Source organism: Anomaloglossus baeobatrachus, chromosome 4 (genome assembly GCF_048569485.1).
Source record: "Anomaloglossus baeobatrachus isolate aAnoBae1 chromosome 4, aAnoBae1.hap1, whole genome shotgun sequence".
Taxonomy (NCBI): Eukaryota; Metazoa; Chordata; class Amphibia; order Anura; family Aromobatidae; genus Anomaloglossus; species Anomaloglossus baeobatrachus.
Genome location: NC_134356.1, coordinates 432,506,327 through 432,529,719, shown reverse-complemented (window position 1 = coordinate 432,529,719; position 23,393 = coordinate 432,506,327). Strand labels below are relative to the sequence as shown.

At 49.0% G+C, this 23,393-nt stretch overlaps 1 protein-coding gene across 5 annotated transcripts in view; it reads left to right on the top strand.

The window, feature by feature from the left end:
• Positions 1–23,393, top strand: part of LOC142303764 (neuronal acetylcholine receptor subunit alpha-3-like) — a 98,221-nt gene that overhangs the window by 61,219 nt on the left and 13,609 nt on the right. For all 5 annotated transcript variants that reach the window (XM_075345459.1, XM_075345463.1, XM_075345460.1 and 2 more), the window contains one exon: positions 7,549–7,658. In XM_075345459.1, the coding sequence (XP_075201574.1) occupies positions 7,549–7,658 (110 nt within the window). The remainder of the gene's footprint in view (positions 1–7,548; positions 7,659–23,393) is intronic.

Sequence of the window (23,393 nt, the reverse complement as noted above, 5' to 3'; positions counted from 1 at the left end):
TCCAGTCTCCAAACGTCACGTGTGTGGTTAGCACCAAAGATCTCGATCTTGGTCTCATCAGACCAGAGAACCTTGAACCAGTCTGTCTCAGAGTCCTCCAAGTGATCATGAGCAAACTGTAGACGAGCCTTGACATGACGCTTTGAAAGTAAAGGTACCTTACGGGCTCGTCTGGAACGGAGACCATTGCGGTGGAGTACGTTACTTATGGTATTCACTGAAACCAATGTCCCCACTGCCATGAGATCTTCCCGGAGCTCCTTCCTTGTTGTCCTTTGGTTAGCCTTGACTCTTCGGACAAGCCTGGCCTCGGCACGGGTGGAAACTTTCAAAGGCTGTCCAGGCCGTGGAAGGCTAACAGTAGTTCCATAAGCCTTCCACTTCCGGATGATGCTCCCAACAGTGGAGACAGGTAGGTCCAACTCCTTGGAAAGGGTTATGTACCCCTTGCCAGCCTTGTGACCCTCCACGATCTTGTCTCTGATGGCCTTGGAATGCTCCCTTGTCTTTCCCATGTTGACCAAGTATGAGTGCTGTTCACAAGTTTGGAGAGGGTCTTAATTAGTCAAAAAATGCTGGAAAAAGAGATAATTAATCCAAACATGTGAAGCTCATTGTTCTTTGTGCCTGAAATACTTCTTAATACTTTAGGGGAACCAAACAGAATTCTTGTGGTTTGAGGGGTTGAATAATAAATGACCCTCTGAATAAACTTTTCACAATTTAAAAAAAAAGAAATAACATTTGTTTTTGCTGCAGTGCATTTCACACTTCCAGGCTGATCTACAGTCCAAATGTCACAATGCCAAGTTAATTCCGAATGTGTAAACCTGCTAAATCTGCAGGGGGTTGAATACTACTTGTAGGCACTGTATGTATTAAACCTGATCCATTCCATGACTGTCTAATGGGTTATTGTTACTGACTAATTGGTTTGGAAAAACACTTGTTATAACCTGCAAGTTTTTTTCCCATTAGTAGGATTTATAAGTGTATCATGGACTTGATAGCATCACTTGACAAAGGCTACAATATGTAACCGAAACGTGTAGCACTGTCAACATTTTTTCTACATGCTGGAAGTTTTTTGTATGGAGATATTGTACATGCTTCACTTTTTAATGAACAGCAATAAACAAGTTGGAAATTTATCCTGAGTGGTGGCTGATACACGCCGTAGCGCCGGAATTTCCTCATTGCCTGAGCTGTGCTGTGCAGCCGTCGAGAGGAAGGCAGAAGCAAAACTAACACTGATTGGCTGCCCTATGGCCAATCAGTGTTAGCCTTATCAGCAGCATCACTCTCCTGCTTCAATGCAGTGAAGAGCAGTGATAAGAAGCCATCAAGACGGAACAGAATTCTGTTCCTCACCACTAATGAGCGGCATAAGCAGCAGACGATCCTGTTAGCAGTGTCATGCGCACTGCTCTCCGATGTTGTCTAACGCAGTCAGGCGTGGCGAGCAGTATGCCACTACTCCCTCCCAGCATTAGACAACATTGTGTGTCACTGCTGACAAGATCGCTGAATAACGCAGTGATTTTTTTATTTTGAAATCCTTACAAAGTGGACAGAGCACAGACATTTCAGTCTTAATACCTCGGACCTTCATCAGTGTCATGCTGGAGTTCACTTGTGACTTTGTTTCATAGACGCTGATAAGGAGACTGCGGTGCCCTGACACAGCGATGGACACCGCAGTCTCCTTATCAGCATCTATGAAACAAAGCTACAAGTGAACTCCAGCATGTACATTGATGAAGGTCCGAGGTATTAGGACTGAAACATCTGTGATCTGTTCACTCTTTAAGGATTTCAAAATAAAAAAAAATCACAGCTTTGTTCAGCAATCTGAGTGCTAAGTCTCTATTTTATACCATACCAAGGGATTGGATCCTACTTGGGCACAACAGAAGTACCATGGTCATTCTCTATAACTGCTGACAGGATCATCTGCTGCAGGTGCCACTCATTGGTGAGGAACACAATGCTGTTGCGTCTCGAACTTGAAGGCTTTTTATGTCATTGCTCTTCCCAAGGTTAGACAATCTGGGAGAGCTGTAAATACATCGCTGACACACATGTCACATTTATGTGATGCCAGCAGGTGCCAGTGTCCGGGCCCACCTTAGGATCTGGTCCAACCCTGCACACACCCATAAAACCGCTGACAACAAAAGTGAAATTGTGCCCAATTAGCCATTTTCCCACTCCGGTGTCATGTGACTGATTAGTGTTACAAGATCTCAGGTGTGCATAAGGAGCAGGTGTGGTAAATTTGGTGTTATCGCTCACACACTCTCATGCTAGTTACTGGAAGTTCAAAATGGCTCCTCATGGCAAAGAATTCTCTGAGGATCTGAAAAAAATTGTTCCTCTACATATGGCGCTGACTCCAGCACCATTTAAATGAAGACATCATTACTTTGGCAATGCATAAGTGTGACGCCCTTGGACTATCAGATCGTCACAGGGTACTGCACGCTCTTTCTTTTTAGTGCAGTATTCGAATCCCTCAAGGTTCTGGGTCCCCATCTTGCGGTGCTGCCCCCAACAGCAAATCAAATCCTAGATACACCCTGCACCATACCCAGCAGACACACCAGTGGACGGCTTGAGCGGAATAGGGTCGCCCACCTAGGGGTCAGGAAGTGAGGAGTGTCAGAGGAGAGAAGAGTACAGTAGTGTGCTGGAGTAGTGAAGTGGAGGAGGCAGGGAGCTGTGGCTCCCAAGAGTAGCTGTCTAGGTTGCAGACGGAGGTTTGGACCTAGAGGAGTCAGATCTCTGGTTGCAGGGGATTGAGGCAAGATGCCAGAACCTGTCAAGGAGGACGGTCAGCAGCCTGGTCCTATCACCAGTCCGGGACCAAAGGCACGGTGGGATACACGGACCCTAGGTCGGGGAGAAGCTTCAGGCAACCCGGCAATTAACCTGCGGAGAACGGAGCCTTCATGGACTGTTCCCACCAGCTCCAGAATCGGGGAACTAGTGCAACGAGGAGGATAGGGCCTTCCATATAAGCAGCCCACTAAAATCCCAAGAGTGGGCCCTGAGAGCAGGCTCCCACACTTAGCCATAGTGAGGAGCGGGGCCTGGCAAGTTCCAGACTACCGGGATACTACAGTGAATTTAAACTGTGTGCCAGGAGGCAGGTCACGGACCATCAGGCAGCACTGCAAGGGACGGGACCCAGACGAGCTCCCCTTTGAGCGGCAGCAGCACCCAGAGACTTGGTTTACCCAGTTGTCAGCATCTGCTTACTGGCTGAGTGAGTACATGAGTGATCTCCCCGTCACGGCACCCAGTATCATTATCCAGAGTCCCGGGGCATACCCCTACCCGTGGAGGGTAACGACACCTTGCTGCCCCATTCCATCACCCCGGGTACTCCCAACGGCAGTGGCGGTACTCCCAGTTACCGCACACCACGGGTGGCATCACGAACTATAACTCCCCTGTAAATATCCCCTTTTACTTTAGAGTGTGGCCCTAAGCCCCCGGGTCCGGAGACCCTCGAGTCACGAACGGACACTACCCCCGGATCCGAGCTTTTCGATCCGCTGCTGGGGCAGCACATAAGCACCGCCAACAGCAGCAATATTTAAATATTGAAAAGGGGGCACGCCATAGAGGACTATGTAGGAGGACTTTACAGCGAGAACCTGACCCACACCGATGCACACGTCAATCAAAGGTGCAGTGCATTTCTATAACTTTGACTACAGATATTTCAGCAACCAAGTATCTGATCTTTCAATAAAAGGTATGCCTGGATTTAGCATCGTAGTGCCCACATGGCACTGCCTTTACTTTACATTGCAAATTCCTGGTGGTTTCCAGCGGTTTATACATTAATGGCTGTGTACTGAGTTACTTAGAGGACACACCAAATTAACATTGTTATACGAGCTGCACACGGACTAATTTACATTGTATCAAAGTGTCATATCTTCAGTGTTGTCTCATGAAAAGATAGAATAAATATTTACAAAAAGGTGAGGGGTGTACTCATTTTTGTGATATTCTATAACTCAAACTTTCATAATCATTTTACATTAACAATATGAATATCGTTCTAATGCCCAGGTATAGGCAGCGTACAGTATTTCCATAGTTGCACTGATAGAGGCTGATGCACCTTGGTACATTATTATATTTCAGAGCATTACTTGTCTTGTAATAATAAGGTAACAGAACTGAAGTGCTCAGGAACTGGGAGAAGATCTCAGACATATTTTTACAATCAAATAATGTCAAATGCAATTTGATATCCGTGTATCAGAAACTTTATATTTAATGAAAGCAAATGATTCCATTCCTGGAATGTCACATGGATTTATGATAAATCAGAAAGCCTGTGAATGACGGATCCTGTGCAGTGCTAGGGCGCCCTCTCCAGGAGAAAGGAGTGAACAGAAAAACCTTTTTATATTCCACAAGCCTAAGGCATCATGTACACTGCAATGTTCTACAGAAATTCAATTTGTTAGGAATCTGCAAGGGTGAAATGTGAAGTAATTTATAAAATTCCATTAAAGGGAACTTGACATATGAAAAAACGCTATTATGCAGATAATATGGAGGTTAATAGCGTTCTGAGAGCCCCGCTGCAGGGAGGAAATGATCGTTATTCGACCCGGCAGCCTCAGCTTTAAGTCATAGTGTGACGACTGGTTTCAGTCACTGCTCTGTTACAGCTGCGGCTGTAATCGCGCCCCAGTACTGACTGACAGCCGGCTCAGCATTGCATAAGTACAGATCTGGCTGTCAGTCAGAACTGGGGTGTAGTTACAGCCAATGCTCCCTATGCACAGAGTGGTGGCTAAAATCATGTCAGCCGTGCCTCTATGACTGAAAGCCTGAGGCTGCTGGGTGGAATAAAGTTAATTTTTTCCTGGTAGTAGGACCGTGCACAGACTGACTTTTGGTGCCATATATTCTTATCCCCGTTTTAGATAAGGAAAAAAAAAACAAATATAAAATTTAAGATCTCTGAAAACAAAACATTAGGGTGCTTTTAAGCAAAACACTCCATGAAAAACTATTTAATTACTGTTACTACTTGGTAAAAAATGATTGTGTAGGTTATGTCCATACAGGGATCAGATGTGATTGATATTCAAATCTCATTTTGTCTTAGGTTATTGATTCTATTGCCTATTTGTGTCTTTCTTTCAAAGGGGTCGCCCAGGCCCGAGATATTGATGACATCCTTAGAAAAGATCATTAATATCAGATCGGTGAGGTCAACACGTGGCACCCCCAGCTCGGATGCTACTTGGTTCCTCTGCCACAAGAACGTAACAGTGTCAGTGTCAGGTGTCACAACACCACAGCTTCTTATTCTATGTAGTGGCCGTTCTCTGGCACGGTTGCTCTGCCCCTATTCACGTCAATTCATTTCCCTCATTACACAGTGTACGGAGCTGTGTACTTCTGGTGTCTGTGGGAGTCAATAACAGCCGATTGGTGTCCAATTGCCACCGATCTCATAATGATGACCTATTATTAGAATAGATCATCAATATTTTAGTCCTGATCAACCCCTTTTAGATTTTAACCCCCTGGCACAAAAGGACATACAGTACATGTATGTAATAAGTGAAAGGTAGTTCACACTTTCTGACATTTATGTACATCCAGGGTTTCTCACATGAAATGGTGACTGCCTATGGGGGTTTTCTCCTTTACACATAACAGGATGCAGTCCAATCTTTGGCATTAAAGTATTATATTAATTGTTATATGAAGTTCTGAATTAACCTTTAAAAAGAACCTGTCAGAAACTTTTACCCCTCCCCCACACTTGTGTAGACCTTTAAAAAAAAGCCAGTGGATCCCTTTAGGACCCTAAAGCATGGTTCCAGGAGAAAAGAGGCTCTTTGAAGTCATGTCAGTAAGTGCTTTGAGATGTGACGATACATTTCTTGCTTTACAGCCTCACACTGCACTTCTTATATATCAGCACCCAACCCCGGCTGATTGTCATATTACTTTGGTACATGACCACTGACCTGTCAATCATCCAGGGGAGAGTGCTACTAGGTAGGAAATACAGCGTGAGGCTGTTAAAGGGGTTATCCGGCTTATTTTGAATTTTTTTCATTATTACCCTATTGGGCTACATTGGGGCAGGTAAGTAGATAGTGACCACTTACCTGCCCTGCTGTCAGCCCCTCTCCCCCGGCTCAGAGTGGTCATGTGACCGCTCCTGCCGCGATTTTGCTGCTCCCGGTCATTTCATGTCAACATGGGCAGGGCCATGTTGACATGCAAATCTGGAAACAGCATGTCGCCTCCCTGCTGGGCGGGTACAGTGCAATGAGCCCCGCCCCCTTCCCTGCACCCTCCCACACATTCCCCCGCACCCCGTACTCTGCCCACAACCTCCCCCTGCACTTCTGTGGGACCCGTGACCTGGGGGAGGGGCCTGGCGGTGGCTGCCGTGGTGTCAGCGCCAGCACCGGGCCCCTGCTCAGGATCGCATATTCAAATATACCGGCATCACAGATGCCGGTATATTTGAAAACGCTGATGAGAAGGAGCGCAGCTCTGCGCTTCTCATCACTGCCCGGCTGTCTGTGTTCTCTTCAGCACAGCGGTGACGTCACTACTGTGTTGATATGGCCAGAGCACAGACAGCGCGCGAACGTGCAGGAGCGGCGGGGACCGAGGACGGGTGAGTATGTACTCCCTATGGGGGGGGTCGGTGCACAGCCCGATGTGTGTGTGTGTGTATATATGCGGTGCACAGCCCGATGTGTGTGTATATGTGGTGCACAGCCCGATGTGTGTGTGTATGCGGTGCACAGCCTGATGTGTGTGTGTGTGTGTATGCGGTGCACAGCCTGATGTGTGTGTATGCGGTGCACAGCCTGATGTGTGTGTGTATGCGGTGCAGAGCCCGATGTGGGGCTGTTATTTGCAATGCTGTAGTGATGAGAGGTCAGTGCTGGGGCAGAATATACTGACAGGGAATGTGTGTGCAGGGGGCGGGCAGGGGGCGAGCCTGGACACTGAGGAGGGGCTAAACACTGAGGCCGGGCGGTGCCAGCTGTGACTGGGAGGTTTTGCACAGGAAGTGGTCAGTTTGTTTGTGCTGAATGTAAACAATGAGCTGCAGAGAATAAAGGGATAATTCAAGAGGAACAAAAGTTAGAAAACAAAAAATAACAATGTAGGGGTGTTTTATATGACAATACAGCACAGATTAGCTTAAACTCAAAAATTTTTGTTATGTCGGACAACCCCTTTAAGCTAGAAGAGCATCGTCACACCCCAATGCACTTTCAGATGCAATTTTAAAATTTGATTTCTCTCTGCTGGAGCAGTGCTTTAGGGTTATAAGGGGATCGACTGGTTAATCCTTTAAAGAGCTACCCAAATCGTATTCATAGTTTTGGGAGGTAAACGTTTCTGACAGGTTCCCTTTAAAGTAATAATCTGTTATTCAAAGAAAATAAAAGTAAAGTAATTAAAAATATAAAGTTCCGTAACTTCTAATCTGAATTAATAACAAATGGCTTCATAGTTTTTCATATTTTACAGATATGGCATGACTACAAGCTGAAATGGGATCCAATACATTATGGAGGAATTGAATTTATCCGAGTTCCTTCTGCGCAGATCTGGAAGCCAGACATTGTTCTTTATAACAAGTAATTACTCTCTGTCGTTATACTTGAGTGCTTTTAGGTTTGATTTATTTACAAAAACCAGTAAGTTTGTGTCAAAGGGAACCATTCACCAGGATTTTCGTATATAAGCTAAATCCAGTGCTATACTGGCACTATCAGGCTGATTCTATACATACCTGTAGTGATCAGCTCGGATGTATAGGTTTTGAAACCCAAGAAAGTAAAGTTTATAAAATTAGCAGCTGCTTGAGTGACAGCAGCTGAGGATCAGATAATAACTGGGGGGTATTCATTGTTATCCCCTCCCCCTGTTAGAATTAGCATAAGTATTATACAAACAATTCACTTTGTCTCTTGCAGGACCTGTGTGAGGTCATACCCATGTGACCAGAAGGGGCGGAGCCTCAGCCAAGAAAGCTGGATACCAGGTCACATGGGTATGACCTCACACAGGTCCTGCAAGAGACAAAGTGAATAGTTTGTATAATACTTATGCTAATTCTAACAGGAGGAGGGGATAACTATGAATATATGAATATATTATCTGCTCCAGTGCAACTGTCACTCAACAAGCAGCTAATTTTATAAACTTTACTTTTTTGGATGTTAAAACTATACATCGGAGCTGAATCTTGGTGATTGGTTCCCTTTAATGGAAAAGTGGCTGTTATATACAGTATTATTATTATTATTATTATAGCACCATTTATTCCATGGTGCTTTACAAGTGAAAAGGGTATACATAATAGGGACAAGTACAATAATCATGAACGATACAAAACACACACTAGTACAGGAGGAGAGAGGACAGTATATTCCTATTTAGTTGAAAAGAGTGACATAATACAATGTATACAATAGACTTCTAAATGATGTCTAGCAGAATTCACCACAACAACAAAAACTGAAGTTGGGTGGGCTGCATTTGGCACTTACAGAAACGGGTGTAAATAAGTTTCAGAGACACAACTACCTTTTTCCCCTACCCACCCTCCATCAAATTCTATACATCTACAGTTATACAACACTGTTGCTGCTGTATCAGGCCATTACAAATATACTGTGATTAAATATCACCTGCATACTACTGGACAGAACACTGTATAGATTAGTAATACTAATGAAACCTTCCTACAAGGGTCAAAATTATATGTCTACACTATGACTATTACTATTAATAATAGTGACTATATAATATAACCATACTGACACGGAAGAAAAATCCTATGTACAAAGACTAATATTACCAATAATATCACTAAACTGTAAAATTACAAAAGAGTGGTTGAACTGTACCACTAAACAGTTACTGAATAAAATACTTATAATAGCACCATTATTACCATCATGCAATGACCATACAGGTGTTCTGCATTTAGCCAAAAAGTTCTACCTTGTTCTCATTTGACCAGAGCACTGTCTTCCGCATGCTATTGTGACGCCCTGGACCCCAGGGGTCACAGGTAATAACACCTACCACATACACACACACCCCCACCCCCTGTGAGGTCACACACACGTCACCCGAAAGGGAGACCTGATGCCTCCCTCAGGGCCAGTAGGGCAGACCAGGTGGGCGGAGTCAGGCGGAAAGACATGCCCACCGAGGAGACTATTGTCCTGAGGCAGGAAGTTCAACGAGATTAGTTTTGGACAGTGACAGTGAGTGGTAGTGGACCAGCTGTCAGGGACCCGGGTAGGAGTCTGGGCCCCTTGGAAAACGTCAGGCAGACGGTGGTGGCCGTCTGCAGGAGTACCGGTACAGCAACCGGCGGAACCGTACGGACCGGGCCTGGATTGAAGCCCGCCGGTCCCGAACCGGGCAGTCAACCGTGTACCAGAGCACCAGAAACAGAGTACTCAGACCCCGTCCTAGATTAGAAGCCACTGAGTTTAGGCAAATTGACTGATTGCTGGCTGGACCTCATGTGTTCATCCACACCCAAAGTCCCGAAAGAAAGCAAAAGCCCACCGAGACCGGGTGAGCGCCACCGCCAAGTGCCAAACACCCGACGGGCCAGCGCCTGCGGGCAACCGAGGGCTCTTCCGGCAGCTCAACGCTGGGGAGCGGGCTACCACTGCCCAGGCAGGGGAGCCGAAACACAACTAACAAAGGTGCACGGGAAAGGGGCCACCATCAACCCCACAGGGGACAACAGCAGCCGGCCGCGGGGACCGACCACATCCGAACTTTGGTTTACCAGTGACTCTGAGTGTGAATTAATCGTGAGTACACCAGTGCCATCCGGGCACGATACTACACAGTGGCACGGCACCCTGCACCCTGACAACAACATCAACGCTTGCAGTCCCCCGAGCTGGGGCCCCGGGACACACCGCCCCTACTCACGGAGGGGCTGACATCTGAGCTGCGGCTGCAACACCGATCCCGAACGAGCCCGCCTCCACTCCAGCCGCAGCGGTGGTGCATCCCGTCACCACGACCCGTGGGTGGCGTCACGACCCGTGAGACGACAGCATGGCCCTCCCCGGCTGCGCGCCCCGTCCCACCACCATCACCACCACCCCGCTACCTCTCCCCTCTAACAGAGCGACGTGGCCCCGGTCCGGAGGCGCTCGCGCCACCGACAACCCGAGCCCGGACCTCGAGCGGCTCGGCCCGAGCAAGCGGAGGAAGTGGCCGGGCCCCTCTCAGGGCGGTACACTATGTTGGAGACACACCCAGCATGTGGAAAAAGGTGTTCTAGTCAGATGAGCCCAAAGTAAAAGTTTTTGGTTGAATGCAAAACACTGTGTGTGGCGGAAAACTAATAATGTACATCAACGTGAAAACAGCATCCCCACTGTCAAACATGGTGGTGGCAGCATCATGCTGTGCAGATACTTTTCTTCAGCAGGGATAGGGAAGCTGGCCAGAGTTAATGGGAAGATGGAAGGCGCTAAATACAGGGTAATTCTGGTGAAAAACCTGTTAGAGATTGCAAAAAACTCGAGATAAGTGCAAAGGTTCACCTTCCAGCAGGACAACGACACTAAACATACTGCCAGAGCTACAATTAAATGATTTAGGCTATGTGCGCACTGGGAAATGGAATTTTCTTGAGAAAATTCCGCATGCTCTCAAAGATTACTACACCCGCGGTAAAAAAACGCGGCAAACCGCACCCGAAAACCGCATGCGGTTTGCCACGGTTTGCTGCGGTTTTACCGCGGTATTGTTCGCGGTATTGCCGCGGTTTTGCCGCGTGCGGGTTGGGACGTGCTTTATTGCATTCAATGCAATAAAGCACATTGGAAAAAAAAAAAGAAAAAAAAAAAAGTCATTTAATTCTGAGATAGTAGATAGATAGACAGAAGAATAGATAGAGGGATAGATAGATAGACAGAGGGATAGATAGAGGGATAGATAGATAGATAGAGGACAGATCGCTACATTTCCCACGGTCGGCAGTGAGTTCACATTACCGGCCGTGGGAAATGACCGGTAATTACCTCTGCTGTCTGCTGCATTCAGCCTGTGTCTGTGACAGTCGCGGCTGGATGTAAGCAGCGCAGGACCTGTGGATTACGCCGGAGCTGTGGATTACGCCGGAGCTTTGGTGCGGGAGGGGTTAATAAAATGGTGAACGAGGCTTGTTTGTTTTATTTAAAATAAAGGATTTTTCGGTGTCTGTGTTTTATTCCCTTTACTTACGGGTTGATCATGTCAGCTGTCACATAGACGCTGCCATAATCAAGCCTGGAGTTAATGGCGGTGATCCACCACCATTAACCCCTTGTATTACCTTGCTGCCACTGCTACACGACGGCAGGAAGAGCCGGGGACACGCCGGTGCTGCCGCATAATGCATGCGTCAGTCCCGGGGCAGCTGCGGCTGATATTCTCGGCTGCGGGAGGTGGGAGTGAGGCGGGGGACATTAACCCTGACCCTCTCCCTCCCCAGCCTGAGAATACCGGGCCGCCGCTGTGTGTTTACCTCGGCTGGAAGGTAAATATGCAGCGGAGCCCACGTTCTTTGTTTTCTATATTTCCGTTTTCTTTCTATGTGTGTTCTATGTGTCTGTGTCCTGTGTCTGTGTTCTATGTCTGTGATGTCTGTGTGAGTGTGATCTGTGTGTGTGTTTACTCTCTGCACAGCTTCCTCTTCCTGTAATGACATCACTTCCCTGCAAAACCGCAGACAGGCGATGTACATTACCGGAGGTAAACCGCGAAATACCGCAGGGAATAACGCAGGAAAACGCAGTGAACCGCACAGAATTTGCTGCCTGCGTTATTCCCTGCGGGATTTCACGATTAACATTGGAGTCAATGGAGTGAAATCCCGCAGCGACGTGCGGAAAAGAAGTGACATGCAATTGTTTTTGCTGCGGGAATCCCGCAGCAAAACATGCAGCTGTCAAATTCCGCCTAGTGCGCACAGGATTTTTTTTGCCCATAGGTTTTGCTGGTGATTCACTGCAGAGATGTTATGAACATTTTCTGCAGCGAAACATGCAGTAAAACGGCAAAAAATCCGCGGCAAAATCCGGTAAGTGCGCACATAGCCTTAGATCAAAGCATATTCATGTGTGTGAACAGCTCATTTAAAGTCCAGACCTAAATCCCATTGTGAAACTGTGACAAGACTTGAAAATTTCTGTTCACAGACGCCTCCCTTCAATCTCACTGAGCTACAGCTATTGTGCAAGGAAGAGTGGGCACAAATTTCAGCTTGTGGACGTGCAAAGCTGGTAGAGCCATACCTCAAAATACGTGCAGTAGTAATTGCAGCAAAAGAGGTCCTACAAAGAATTGACTCAGGGGTTGAATATAAATGCACATCACAATTTTCAGATTTATATTTTTATAATATTTAGAAAAATGTATTATTTCCTTTACACTTGACAAATACTTGGTACTTTGTGTTGCTATACCATAAAAATCCAATAACATACATTTAAGTTTGTGGGTATACTGTGAGAAAACTTGCAAAAGTTCATTGGGCATGAATAATTTTTCAAGGCACTGTATAAAAGGATATCTCCTATTTGTTTACTAAATACAACCTAGCTGGAAACTCCACTTGTAAATTATGATACACATCTAATCATTAACAATTACAGTTATTTTGAATGGTTTTCAAATATTCTGATGCTAGAACTCATCCTTTTTATTAGTATTCCTCCTATTTTGTTGTGATACATCCAGATTGGCTTTGTGATTCATAGTTGTCTTTTGGCATTTTGGCTGTGAATCACTGAACAGACTGCAATACATATTATTCATTCTCAATTACATCTTCTAGGTACACTCGAAATTTATTTGTATGTGAAGTGAGCTATGACTGATGACACAAATATGCATTTTCATGGAAGTAGGGTATTAAAGGGGTATTCTCAATTTATTAAATAAATGGCTTTAGATTATCAGTCTGCATGAAAATATGTGACGCCCTGGCCTATCAGGTCGTCACAGGGTATTGTGCAATCTGCCCTTCTGCACAGTATCCACCCTCCTTAGTTATGGATCCCTGTCTGTTGGTTTTGCTAAGAGCCAAGCCAGTCAAAATCCTAGGAACACTTTGCACCACACCCACCAGACACACCATTGGGGGTCCTGAAGGGAATAGGGCCACCCACTTGAAGGGTTGGTAAGGAGAAGTGAGAAGTGTCAAAAAGGGAGTTGTGAAGTGACTCTTGTGAAGAGAGGTCACAGGTTGGGAGATGGGCTCCTCAATACTAGGTGGCAGACGTTGGTCTGGGCCTGGTAAGAGCTGGAACCCCGGTCGCAGGGGATCGTGTCAAAAGGCACGGATCTGCCAAGGAGGGCAGCCGGCAGCCTTGAGCCATCTCCGGGCAGGGGCCAGGGGACGACGGGGTACGTGGACCCTAGGCCGGGAAGTAGCTTTACGAAGCCCGGTAATTTACCCGACGGGGGATGAAGTCTTCAGGATTCATCCCTCACCCGCTCCAAAATCAGGGTACTAGCGCACCGATGGGATAGGATTTTCCCAAACACAGTCCTGAAAATCCCGAGCGTGAACCCTGAGGGCAAGCTCACTCCGTACGGGTGAGCGGGACCCGACTAGTTCCACACTACAGGGTCCAAATAGTGAAGAAGGTGAAAAGGTCACAGACTAACAAGCAACACCAAGGGCACGGATCCAAGCGTGCTCCCTCCTTGCTGCAGCGGTGCTCAGAATTCTGGTTTACAAGCTGTCGGTGTCAGTATTCTTGGACTGAGGGAGTACGCAGAAACCCTTTCCTCCCCAATGGCACCCCTCCACCACCATGACCGGGCTCCCGGGGCAAACACCCCCTACCCACGGAGGGGTTAAAACATCTTGCTGCCTTACCATTGCCACCGGGTGTCCCCAACTGCAGCGGTGGTACCCTATCTTACCACGCACTGTGGGTGGCGTCACGAACTTCTAATCCCATTGTACATAGCCCCCCTTAATCGAGTGGCCGTGCAACCCCCCCGGGTCCAGAGACCCCTCGAGCCATTGCGGATACAGATCTGAGCAGCGTCCTGGCTGCTGATGTGGGGGCGGCACAAATAAGCAAGTTTCCAATTGACTTGCTTTTTCTATCTAATGTTTTTCTACTGCAATGAGAACTTTTATTTCTCATAGTGTACAGCTGGCTTCCATGGGACTTGGCCAATAATATATACCCAGACCCTGTCCAAGTGTACGTAGTAGTTACATTCCAGGAGAGGTGTTAGCTTCTAACATACCAGCAACATTGTTTTCTGTAGAGCAGTTAACTAGTCACCTCCCTCCAAGTCCCTCTCAGCTACTGACAAACTGATTTAATAAATCTTGCAAAATCACTAGCATTGGCTTCTCCCAGAACAGTTCTCATATTCATGACTCTCACTATCTAGTTATGTGCTTATTGAAATGCGCTGTTATCGCTATATGAAAATATAATGATAGCTGTGTACACTCGAGAACAGGCGTGTGCAATTAATTTTCCTGAGTTGCCACATGAGAGACTATGACTGGTGTGGAGGGTAGAACCAATATGCTGAAATAAATTCTGCTCAAAATTAATATTAACATATTAATTAGAATGATTATTTTGTATAATTTAATATTCAGCAGAATTAAGTATAATTAATTACAAGATGCATACAGCCGCACACTAAAATGCCATTAATGTATAAGGGAACTTATAACACCCTATAAACCAGGCTGTGTTCATAATCCTAGATTTTTTGTCTAGCTGCCCAGACACGAATGTTTTTAACCTAGATAGTGTCATTTTAGTTAGGTACCCAGAATATTGAGATTTACCTTGCCGTTGGTTTCCGGGCTTACATGCATTGGCCAATTCATAAACTAAAAATCTAATTTTTTCATATAGCAGTAATGCAGTACCAGAATTGCCTTATACATTGATGGCATTTTAGTGTGCGGCGGCTGTATGTGTACCGCCCTGTGCTCGGCTGCAGCCGAGCCGCTCGGATCCGGGCTCGCTGGTGGGTGGCTCGAGCGTCTCCGGATCTGGGGTCCTGTGGTCACTCCAATCTGAAAGGGGCTTGCGGTTTAGGGGACATAGGTGTACGGCCGGAGCCGTGGTTAAGTTTGTGATGCCACCCACGGGTTGTGGTGAAGGTGGACACCACCGCTGCAGTTATGGGGCACTCGGGGGAGATGTTGCGCAGCAAGTTGTTAACTCCTCCATGTGTAGGGATGGTGGCCCCGGAACCTGTTGGGGGAGTATTTGGGCAGTGCAGGGAGATGGGCAGCCGGAGGGCACCGATGTACTCACGATTAGAAACACACACAAGTCTCTGGTAAACCAACGTGATGGTGGTCGGTGACAGCAGCCGGCTGCAGTCTAATCCCCCACCCGGTTGGTGGTCTCTGTCTTTCTGCTGCTCCTGTTTGTGTGATGGTGGACTACCTGCGCCTGCAGCGTCAGGAGTCCGCTCCCCGGCTTGTAGATGTCGGAAGAGCCCTTTGCCCGCAGATGCTGGCCCGTGGGATCTCTCTGCGGTGGCGGTGGCTTTCTATCCCCCTCGTTGGGCTGTTGTCTTCAGTCGGGACTTTGGGTGGGACAGGACCTTTAGTCCTGGCCGCAATCAGTTAATTAGCTAGCCCCCAGTAGCTTCTGGACCTAGCTTCAGGATCTGAGTACCCCCCTTTGTGCTCCGGTTTCCAGTTGGTTCCCCGGGTCGGTACCGGCGGGCCACTACCCTGTCCCGATCCACCACGGTTCCACCGAGCTGTCTTCCGGGCTCCTGCTCCGGGCTCCTGCAGGCAGAGGCCTCCGTATGCCTCCTAGCCAAAGGTGCCCGGGCTCCAACCCTGGCACCTGTTAGTCTGCTACAGGCCTCTCACACAGGCCTCACCTCCTCCACTGAACTCTCAAACTGAACTAACTACTTTTTCCACCTCGGGCTCTCTGAACTCCTCGGTGGGCGTGGCCAACCACCTGGCTCCGCCCCCTAGTGTGTCCATCAAGCCCTGAGGGGGGGTGACTTTGGTTTTAATGGTTGGCTGATGACACCTTGTTAGGGGACTGGCATTGTGCGGGGCTCTATCTGTGACTACCTGGCTGGTCCAGGGCGTCACATATGCATCTTGTATTTATGTTTTTTCAGCTGGCACCTATACACACTTGTGGGATGTGCGGGTCAGTTTTTTTTAAATATTTGTAGTGAGTTTCTTTCTGACTGAGCACTCCGCCCTATAAACCAGGCTGTGTTCATAATCCTTGTACCAGGAGTGCTAGCTGCCCAAACATGGAGGTTAGTCCAGATAGTGGCAATTCAAGTTCGATTTTTTGTCTAGCTGCCCAGACAAGGATGTTTTTAACCTAGATAGTGGCATTTTAGTTAGGTACCCAGAATATTGAGATTTACTTTGACATTGGTTTCCGGGCTTACATGCATTGGCCAAGTCATAAACTAAAAATCTCATTTTTTCATATAGCAGTAATGCAGTACCAGAGTTCCCTTATACATTGATGGCATTTTAGTGTGCGGCTGTATGTATCTTACAAAACTACTGCAGCTGAAGTACTCAGCTAGGGACTGCTGATAAAGCTGCTAACAGCAAAACTGACATTAACCGTTTCAGTGCAAAAAGAAACAAAACCACATTTAAATGTGGATAGCCAGATGGAGATGAGACGCTCCAGTCTGAAAGCTGTCACTAGTCTCCAAAAACAGTGAGACGACCGTGACAATGAACCCCCACAGAGCCTTCTAAATACAGCATGAGCCCCCACATAGTCTCCTACATACAGTTTGAGCCCTCACATAACCTCCTAAATACAGCATGATCCCCCTACAAAGCCTCCAAAATACAATGAGCCCTCACGCAGCTTGCTAGTTCCACACAATCTACTATATACTTTATGAGTGCACATATAAAGCTGTGAAATTTGCATCACCTGGCCTTTCCCAACGATGATGGGAAACAAGCCATGACCCAAAAGGTATGTGCCCATGATCCAGATGTCGCGGGCGGAGGAGGGGACGCAGCGCCCTCCCACTGCTCGGGTACGGCTGCTACTGCCGTTGCTCGGTGGCTCGAGCGATGGGCCGGATCCCGGGGACTCGAGCGGCGCTCCTTGCCCGTGAGTGAAAAAGGGGGGGAATTGATTGTTGGGGTGTATTGTTTATTGTCCGTGACGCCACCCACGGTTGTGGTGATTGTGTGGACACCACCGCTGCTCTGTATGGGGATCCCGGGAGCGGTGACAGGGAGCAGCAAAGTTGTTAGTTCTCCCCTCCGTGGGTAGGGGGTGGTTGTCCCGGGGCCCAGTGATGAGGTGGGGGATGCTGGATGGCAGGGCCGTTGCAGGGCTCGGCAGGGTGCAGGGACGCGGGGGCAGCGCTGTGCCTCACGGCACTGTGGTACTCACTCAGCCTGAGACGGTGACACAGTTCTCGGTAAAACACACGGCTGGAAAGACGGTTCCCACGGACAGCTGCTGTTGCTTTTCCCCGGTAGTTGACGGTGACGGTCTCTGTCCCTGCACCTAGTGTTATGTTGGTAGCGATGGGTTCCCACCGGTAACCCACTCCCCGGCTTGGATATGGGCTGGAGGAGCCCCTCTTTGCCCGCAGGCGCTGGCCCTGAGAAACTGGTGCCCTGGCGGTGGCGGTGTCTCTCTACTATGGTTGGACTGTTGCCTTCAATCGGGACTTTAGCTGTTTGGAGACCCAGGAGGTCCCCTTCACTGACGGATTTGGCAAATTCACGGCGACTCCTAGCCTTGCCGGGATCCGAAAGGCCCCTGCCAATGGTGCTGGCTTCTCTTCGTATACCGCTCCGGTACCGCCAGGCCACCACCCGTCCACGGTCCTTTCGGCAATCTCCGATCAGCCTCTCCTGCAGACAGCCACCGCCGTCTGCTGACCTTGCTGTCTCAGTCCGGGGCACACACCCGGACCAACTTCAGGCTTTTTGCTGTCACTTTCCTCTGTCACTACCTTCACTGTTCTACTTCTCCTTCCTCTCACTTTGAACTCTCCACTCAATCTGCCTGGCTTTCCCGCCTCCAGCACTGTGAACTCCTCGGTGGGCGGAGCCAACCGCCTGACCCACCCCCTGGTGTGAACATCAGCCCCTGGAGGAAGGCAACAAGGATTTTAGTGTAGCTTTGGTGTACCTATCCGGGGTGTAGGGTGTGGTGGTGTCATGACCTGTGACCCCTGGCTTGCCCAGGGCGTCACATTCCCCCTTAGCAAAATGCAGACCATCCGCGGGCTGCCCGTCCAACACCGGTTTTATTTTTCTGAAAAGAGATAAACAATTAAACAAATAGAAAAACATCATCCCACAGCGGGAGGTACGGTACTTAAACGTTGCAAAACGGTAACATTTTAAACGGTTGCTGCTGCCGCTCTCTCCCACCCAAGTAACCTGGCCCTGATGCTGCCTCTAAGAAACAGGCAGCACCCCTTGACCCCAGTCCTGAACCAGTTACCCGGGCGGGATCTGTCCTTCCCCTCCAGAGGGTAGCCACCGGTTCCTGTGGTGGCTGGGCCCCAGCCTGCTCCAATGCGGGCCCTCCCTCCAACCTGCCTCTCCGGAGGCGGTAACGGTAGCTGCAACAAACATATTTTATTTACATGCCACTAATGTTTGTGGTTGCCCTGCAAGTTCTCGGGCCTGTTCATAGAGAGTTCCCTATGCAACAAGATGGTCCCTTCGGGGACAACACTGCCGGCAACGGCCGGTTCCAAATCACGGTTGATCAGGTGAACTTCATCGGTTAATTACTTTCATTTGGTAAACTTTTTCAAACTTTTAAACAAACTCTTGTGGTCCCAATGGGGACGGTGCAACGGTGCTCCGCTGCCATCACTCTGATTCTTCGGTGTCTGCTGGATCCTCTGCCACCAGCATATCAAACATGCAGTGACAGGCTTGCTGTGACATGGGCGCCCGGTATCCATTCCCACCATTGCGCGCGGCGTAATAAACTACCGGTTCCCCCACATATCGCAGACGCTCACTTGCCTCCTCACCTTCAAGGGTGGGCTCAGCACCAGAGCTGGAGTCGCTGGAGTCACTGTCACTTGTGTCTGCGTCAGGCGAGTTGCCGCCAGCTGCCGCAGCCTCCTGGCTTCCAGTATCCAGCACATCAGATCCTTCTGCAGTAGCACGGGGCAGCAGGTCAGGCGAGTTTACACTGAGGCGCCCCAGAAGTAACGGTAAGGGTAATGCCTGGGTCGAGACTAGGCCGGGCCCCTCAGCTGCAGCGGCCGGTCCTGGCAGGACATAGGGACGTGGGTCACCAGTCGGCTCAGTCACATCTGTTCCCCTCCCGTACATTGGGGTAGTTGCAATCAGCGTCTCCACCTCATGGGTCCACTGCTCCATCATTCGAAAGATCTGATTCTGTTGACGTTGGTTGAACTCAACTACTCTGGCCCTCATCCACGCCACAGTCCCGAGCTCGGGTACGGAACCCGGTGCAACCACTGCTGGGGCCTCCAACACATTTTCACTAAGGGACCGCAGCTCCGGTGGTGTCTGGTGAAGCAGTTCAGGGCTGCGCTGAGCGTCTGCAGCCGGTCGGTCCGCTTGGGCGGACGGGCTGGGTATCGCTACCGGTTGATCAGGTAGCGGGCCTAGTGGCGGGGCGGCAGTGTCCAACGCGGGTAGCGGGGGAGACAGCAGGGTGAACGGGTGTAGGCCGGGCCCCTCAGCCGCAGCGGCCGATCCCTCGGGAATACAGGGACGTGGGTCTCTTACCCATTCCTCCAAATCCTTCTCCACCTCGCATCTCCGCATAGTAGCCACCACATCCGCCATGTCGGCCTCCCACTCCTCCAGTAGGAGCTGCATGCGGGCCTGCAGACGTTGATTCAGCGGGGCGGTCCGGTCCTCCACCCACGCCGCTGTGCCGGGCGCAGGGGTTTCGCTGCTGTTAGTTGGAGCGGACATCCTAGCAGTCGCGCTCTCCAGGAACTAGCAACAAGATGGCCGCAGAGTCCTGGCGCCCCTGCCTTTATAGCCACGGCTACATGCGACCAGTCGCCATTTCGTCCCCCTTAGCCTCTTTCCGGCCCCTCCTCTATCGGGGCAGGGTTTTGGCCTTCGCGCCTCCGCTACTCGAGAAGACGCTCGAGCGGGAACTCTTCGCGCCAAAGATGGCGGCTTCTGAAATTTTCTGGCCGGATATCTCCGGCTATAACAAGGCGCACCTCTACCCAACGGCAGAGCGGTAAGATCCTGTTCGTGACGCCAAGTTGTCGCAGGCGGAGGAGGGGACGCAGCGCCCTCCCACTGCTCGGGTCCGGCTGCTACTGCCGTTGCTCGGTGGCTCGAGCGATGGGCCGGATCCCGGGGACTCGAGCGGCGCTCCTCGCCCATGAGTGAAAAAGGGGGGGGAATTGATTGTTGGGGTGTATTGTTTATTGTCCGTGACGCCACCCATGGTTGTGGTGATTGTGTGGACACCACCGCTGCTCTGTATGGGGATCCCGGGAGCGGTGACAGGGAGCAGCAAAGTTGTTAGTTCTCCCCTCCGTGGGTAGGGGGTGGTTGTCCCGGGGCCCAGTGATGAGGTGGGGGATGCTGGATGGCAGGGCCGTTGCAGGGCTCGGCAGGGTGCAGGGACGCGGGGGCAGCGCTGTGCCTCACGACACTGTGGTACTCACTCAGCCTGAGACGGTTACACAGTTCTCGGTAAAACACACGGCTGGAAAGACGGTTCCCACGGACAGCTGCTGTTGCTTTTCCCCGGTAGTTGACGGTGACAGTCTCTGTCCCTGCACCTAGTGTTATGTTGGTAGCGATGGGTTCCCACCGGTAACTCGCTCCCCAGCTTAGATATGGGCCGGAGGAGCCCCTCTTTGCCCGCAGGCGCTGGCCCTGAGAAACTGGTGCCTTGGCGGTGGCGGTGTCTCTCTACTATGGTTGGACTGTTGCCTTCAATCGGGACTTTAGCTGTTTGGAGACCCAGAAGGTCCCCTTCACTGACGGATTTGGCAAATTCATGGCGACTCCTAGCCATGCCGGGATCCGAAAGGCCCCTGCCAATGGTGCTGGCTTCTCTTCATATACCGCTCCGGTACCGCCGGGCCACCACCCGTCCACGGTCCTTTCGGCAACCTCCGATCAGCCTCTCCTGCAGACAGCCACCGCCGTCTGCTGACCTTGCTGTCTCAGTCCGGGGCACACACCCGGACCAACTTCAGGCTTTTTGCTGTCACTTTCCTCTGTCACTACCTTCACTGTACTCCTTCTCCTTCCTCTAATTTTGAACTCTCCACTTAATCTGCCTGGCTTTCCCACCTCCAGGACTGTGAACTCCTCGGTGGGCGGAGCCAACCGCCTGGCCCACCCCCTGGTGTGAACATCAGCCCCTGGAGGAAGGCAACAAGGATTTTAGTGTAGCTTTGGTGTACCTATCCGGGGTGTAGGGTATGGTGGTGTCATGACCTGTGACCCCTGGCTTGCCCAGGGCGTCACACAGACATGCTGCGTCCTGTATATACATGAGCCTCCTATATACTCTGTGAGGCCCACGTAGCCTCCTGTATACATTATGAGCCCCACATAGCCTCCTAAATACAACATGAGCCCCCACATAGCCTGCTATATAGTTTATGAGCCCCACATACCCTCCAATATACATGATCCTACATAGCCTACTATATACATGAGCCCCACATATACTTCTATGTACATGAGCTCCACATAGTTTCTTACGTGCATAAGCCCCACATAGCCTCCTATATACTCTATGATCCCTGCATGGCCATGGCCTTCTATATACATGAGCCCCACATAGCCTCCTATATACTTTATGACCTTTACATAGCCTCCTATATACATAAGCCACACATAGCCTCTTATATACTGTATGGGACCCACATAACCTCCTTTATACATTATGAACCCCACATAGCTTGCTATATACATGACCCTTACATAGCCTCCTATACACTTTTTGACCCCCACATAGCTTCCTATATACATGAGCCTCCTATATACCTTATGACCAACACATAGCCGCCCATATAATATATATATATATATATATATATATATATATAAAGCTGAATGTGTGTATGTGTGTGTGTATGTGTGCATGTATGTGTGTATGTGTGTATGTCCGGGATTGGCATCTGCACCGTCACAGCTACAGCCACAAAATTTTGCACACTCACACTTCTGGACCTGAAGTTACAGTTATTCACCAAAAAACCTGCCTCCATTAACGCGAATGGAGCTGGGAGCCACAGTGCAGCCAGAACTTCAGAAGAATGCGCAGCCATGCCCTTATATGGAATGTTGGCGTGTCGACATGCAGCCAGGGAAAGAGACAGACACAGACAGGGAAAGAGGCAGACACAGACAGGGTAAAAAACAGACATAGACAGGGTAAGAGACAGACACAAGAGACAGACACAGACAAAGAGATAGACTGACAGGGAAAGAGACAGACAGGGAAAGAGAGGGAAAAAGAGAGAGAGGTTAAGAGACAGACACAGACAGGTAAAGAGACAGACACAGCCAAAGAGACAGAGACAGACACAGGGAAACAGACAGACATGGCAAGAGAGAGACGAAGACAGGTAAAGAGACAGACAAAGAGACAGACACAGGGAAAGAGACAGAGGGAAAGAGGGAAAGAGACAGACAGGGAAAGAGAGGGAAAGAGGCAGATAGGGAAAGAGAGGGAAAGAGACAGACAGGGAAAGAGACAGACAGGGAAAGTTACAGAGATAGCTAGACAGACAGACAGATAAAGAGATTGAGACAGATGGAGAAAGAGACAGAGACAGTCAGAGACAGATAGGGAAAGAGACAGACAAAGAGATAGAGAGAGAGACAGAGAGATATATACAGAGGGGGAGACAGACATTATAATTACATTTATATCTATTTGTTTTGTGGTTTTTGTGTGCAGAATACATTTTTGTTAATACATTCAATTTTGTTAACAGCAGTTATTAACCCGGGCGAAGCCGGGTAGTACAGCTAGTGCATATATAAAAAAGCCCCACATAGCCTCCTATATACAATATGAGTCCAACATAGCCTCCTATATACTCTAAAACCCCATATAGCCTCCTATATACTTTATGACCTTCACATAGCCTCCCATATACTGTACATGAGCCCCACATAGCCTTCTATATACTCTGAGCCCCACACAGCCTCCTATATACATTATGAACCCCACATAGCTTCTTATATACATGACCGCTACATAGCGTCCTATAAATTTTATGACCCCAATATAGCCTCCTATATAAAGGAGCCCCACTTAGTGTAGCTTCCTATATACTTGAGTCCCATATAGCCTCCTATATACCTTATGACCAACACA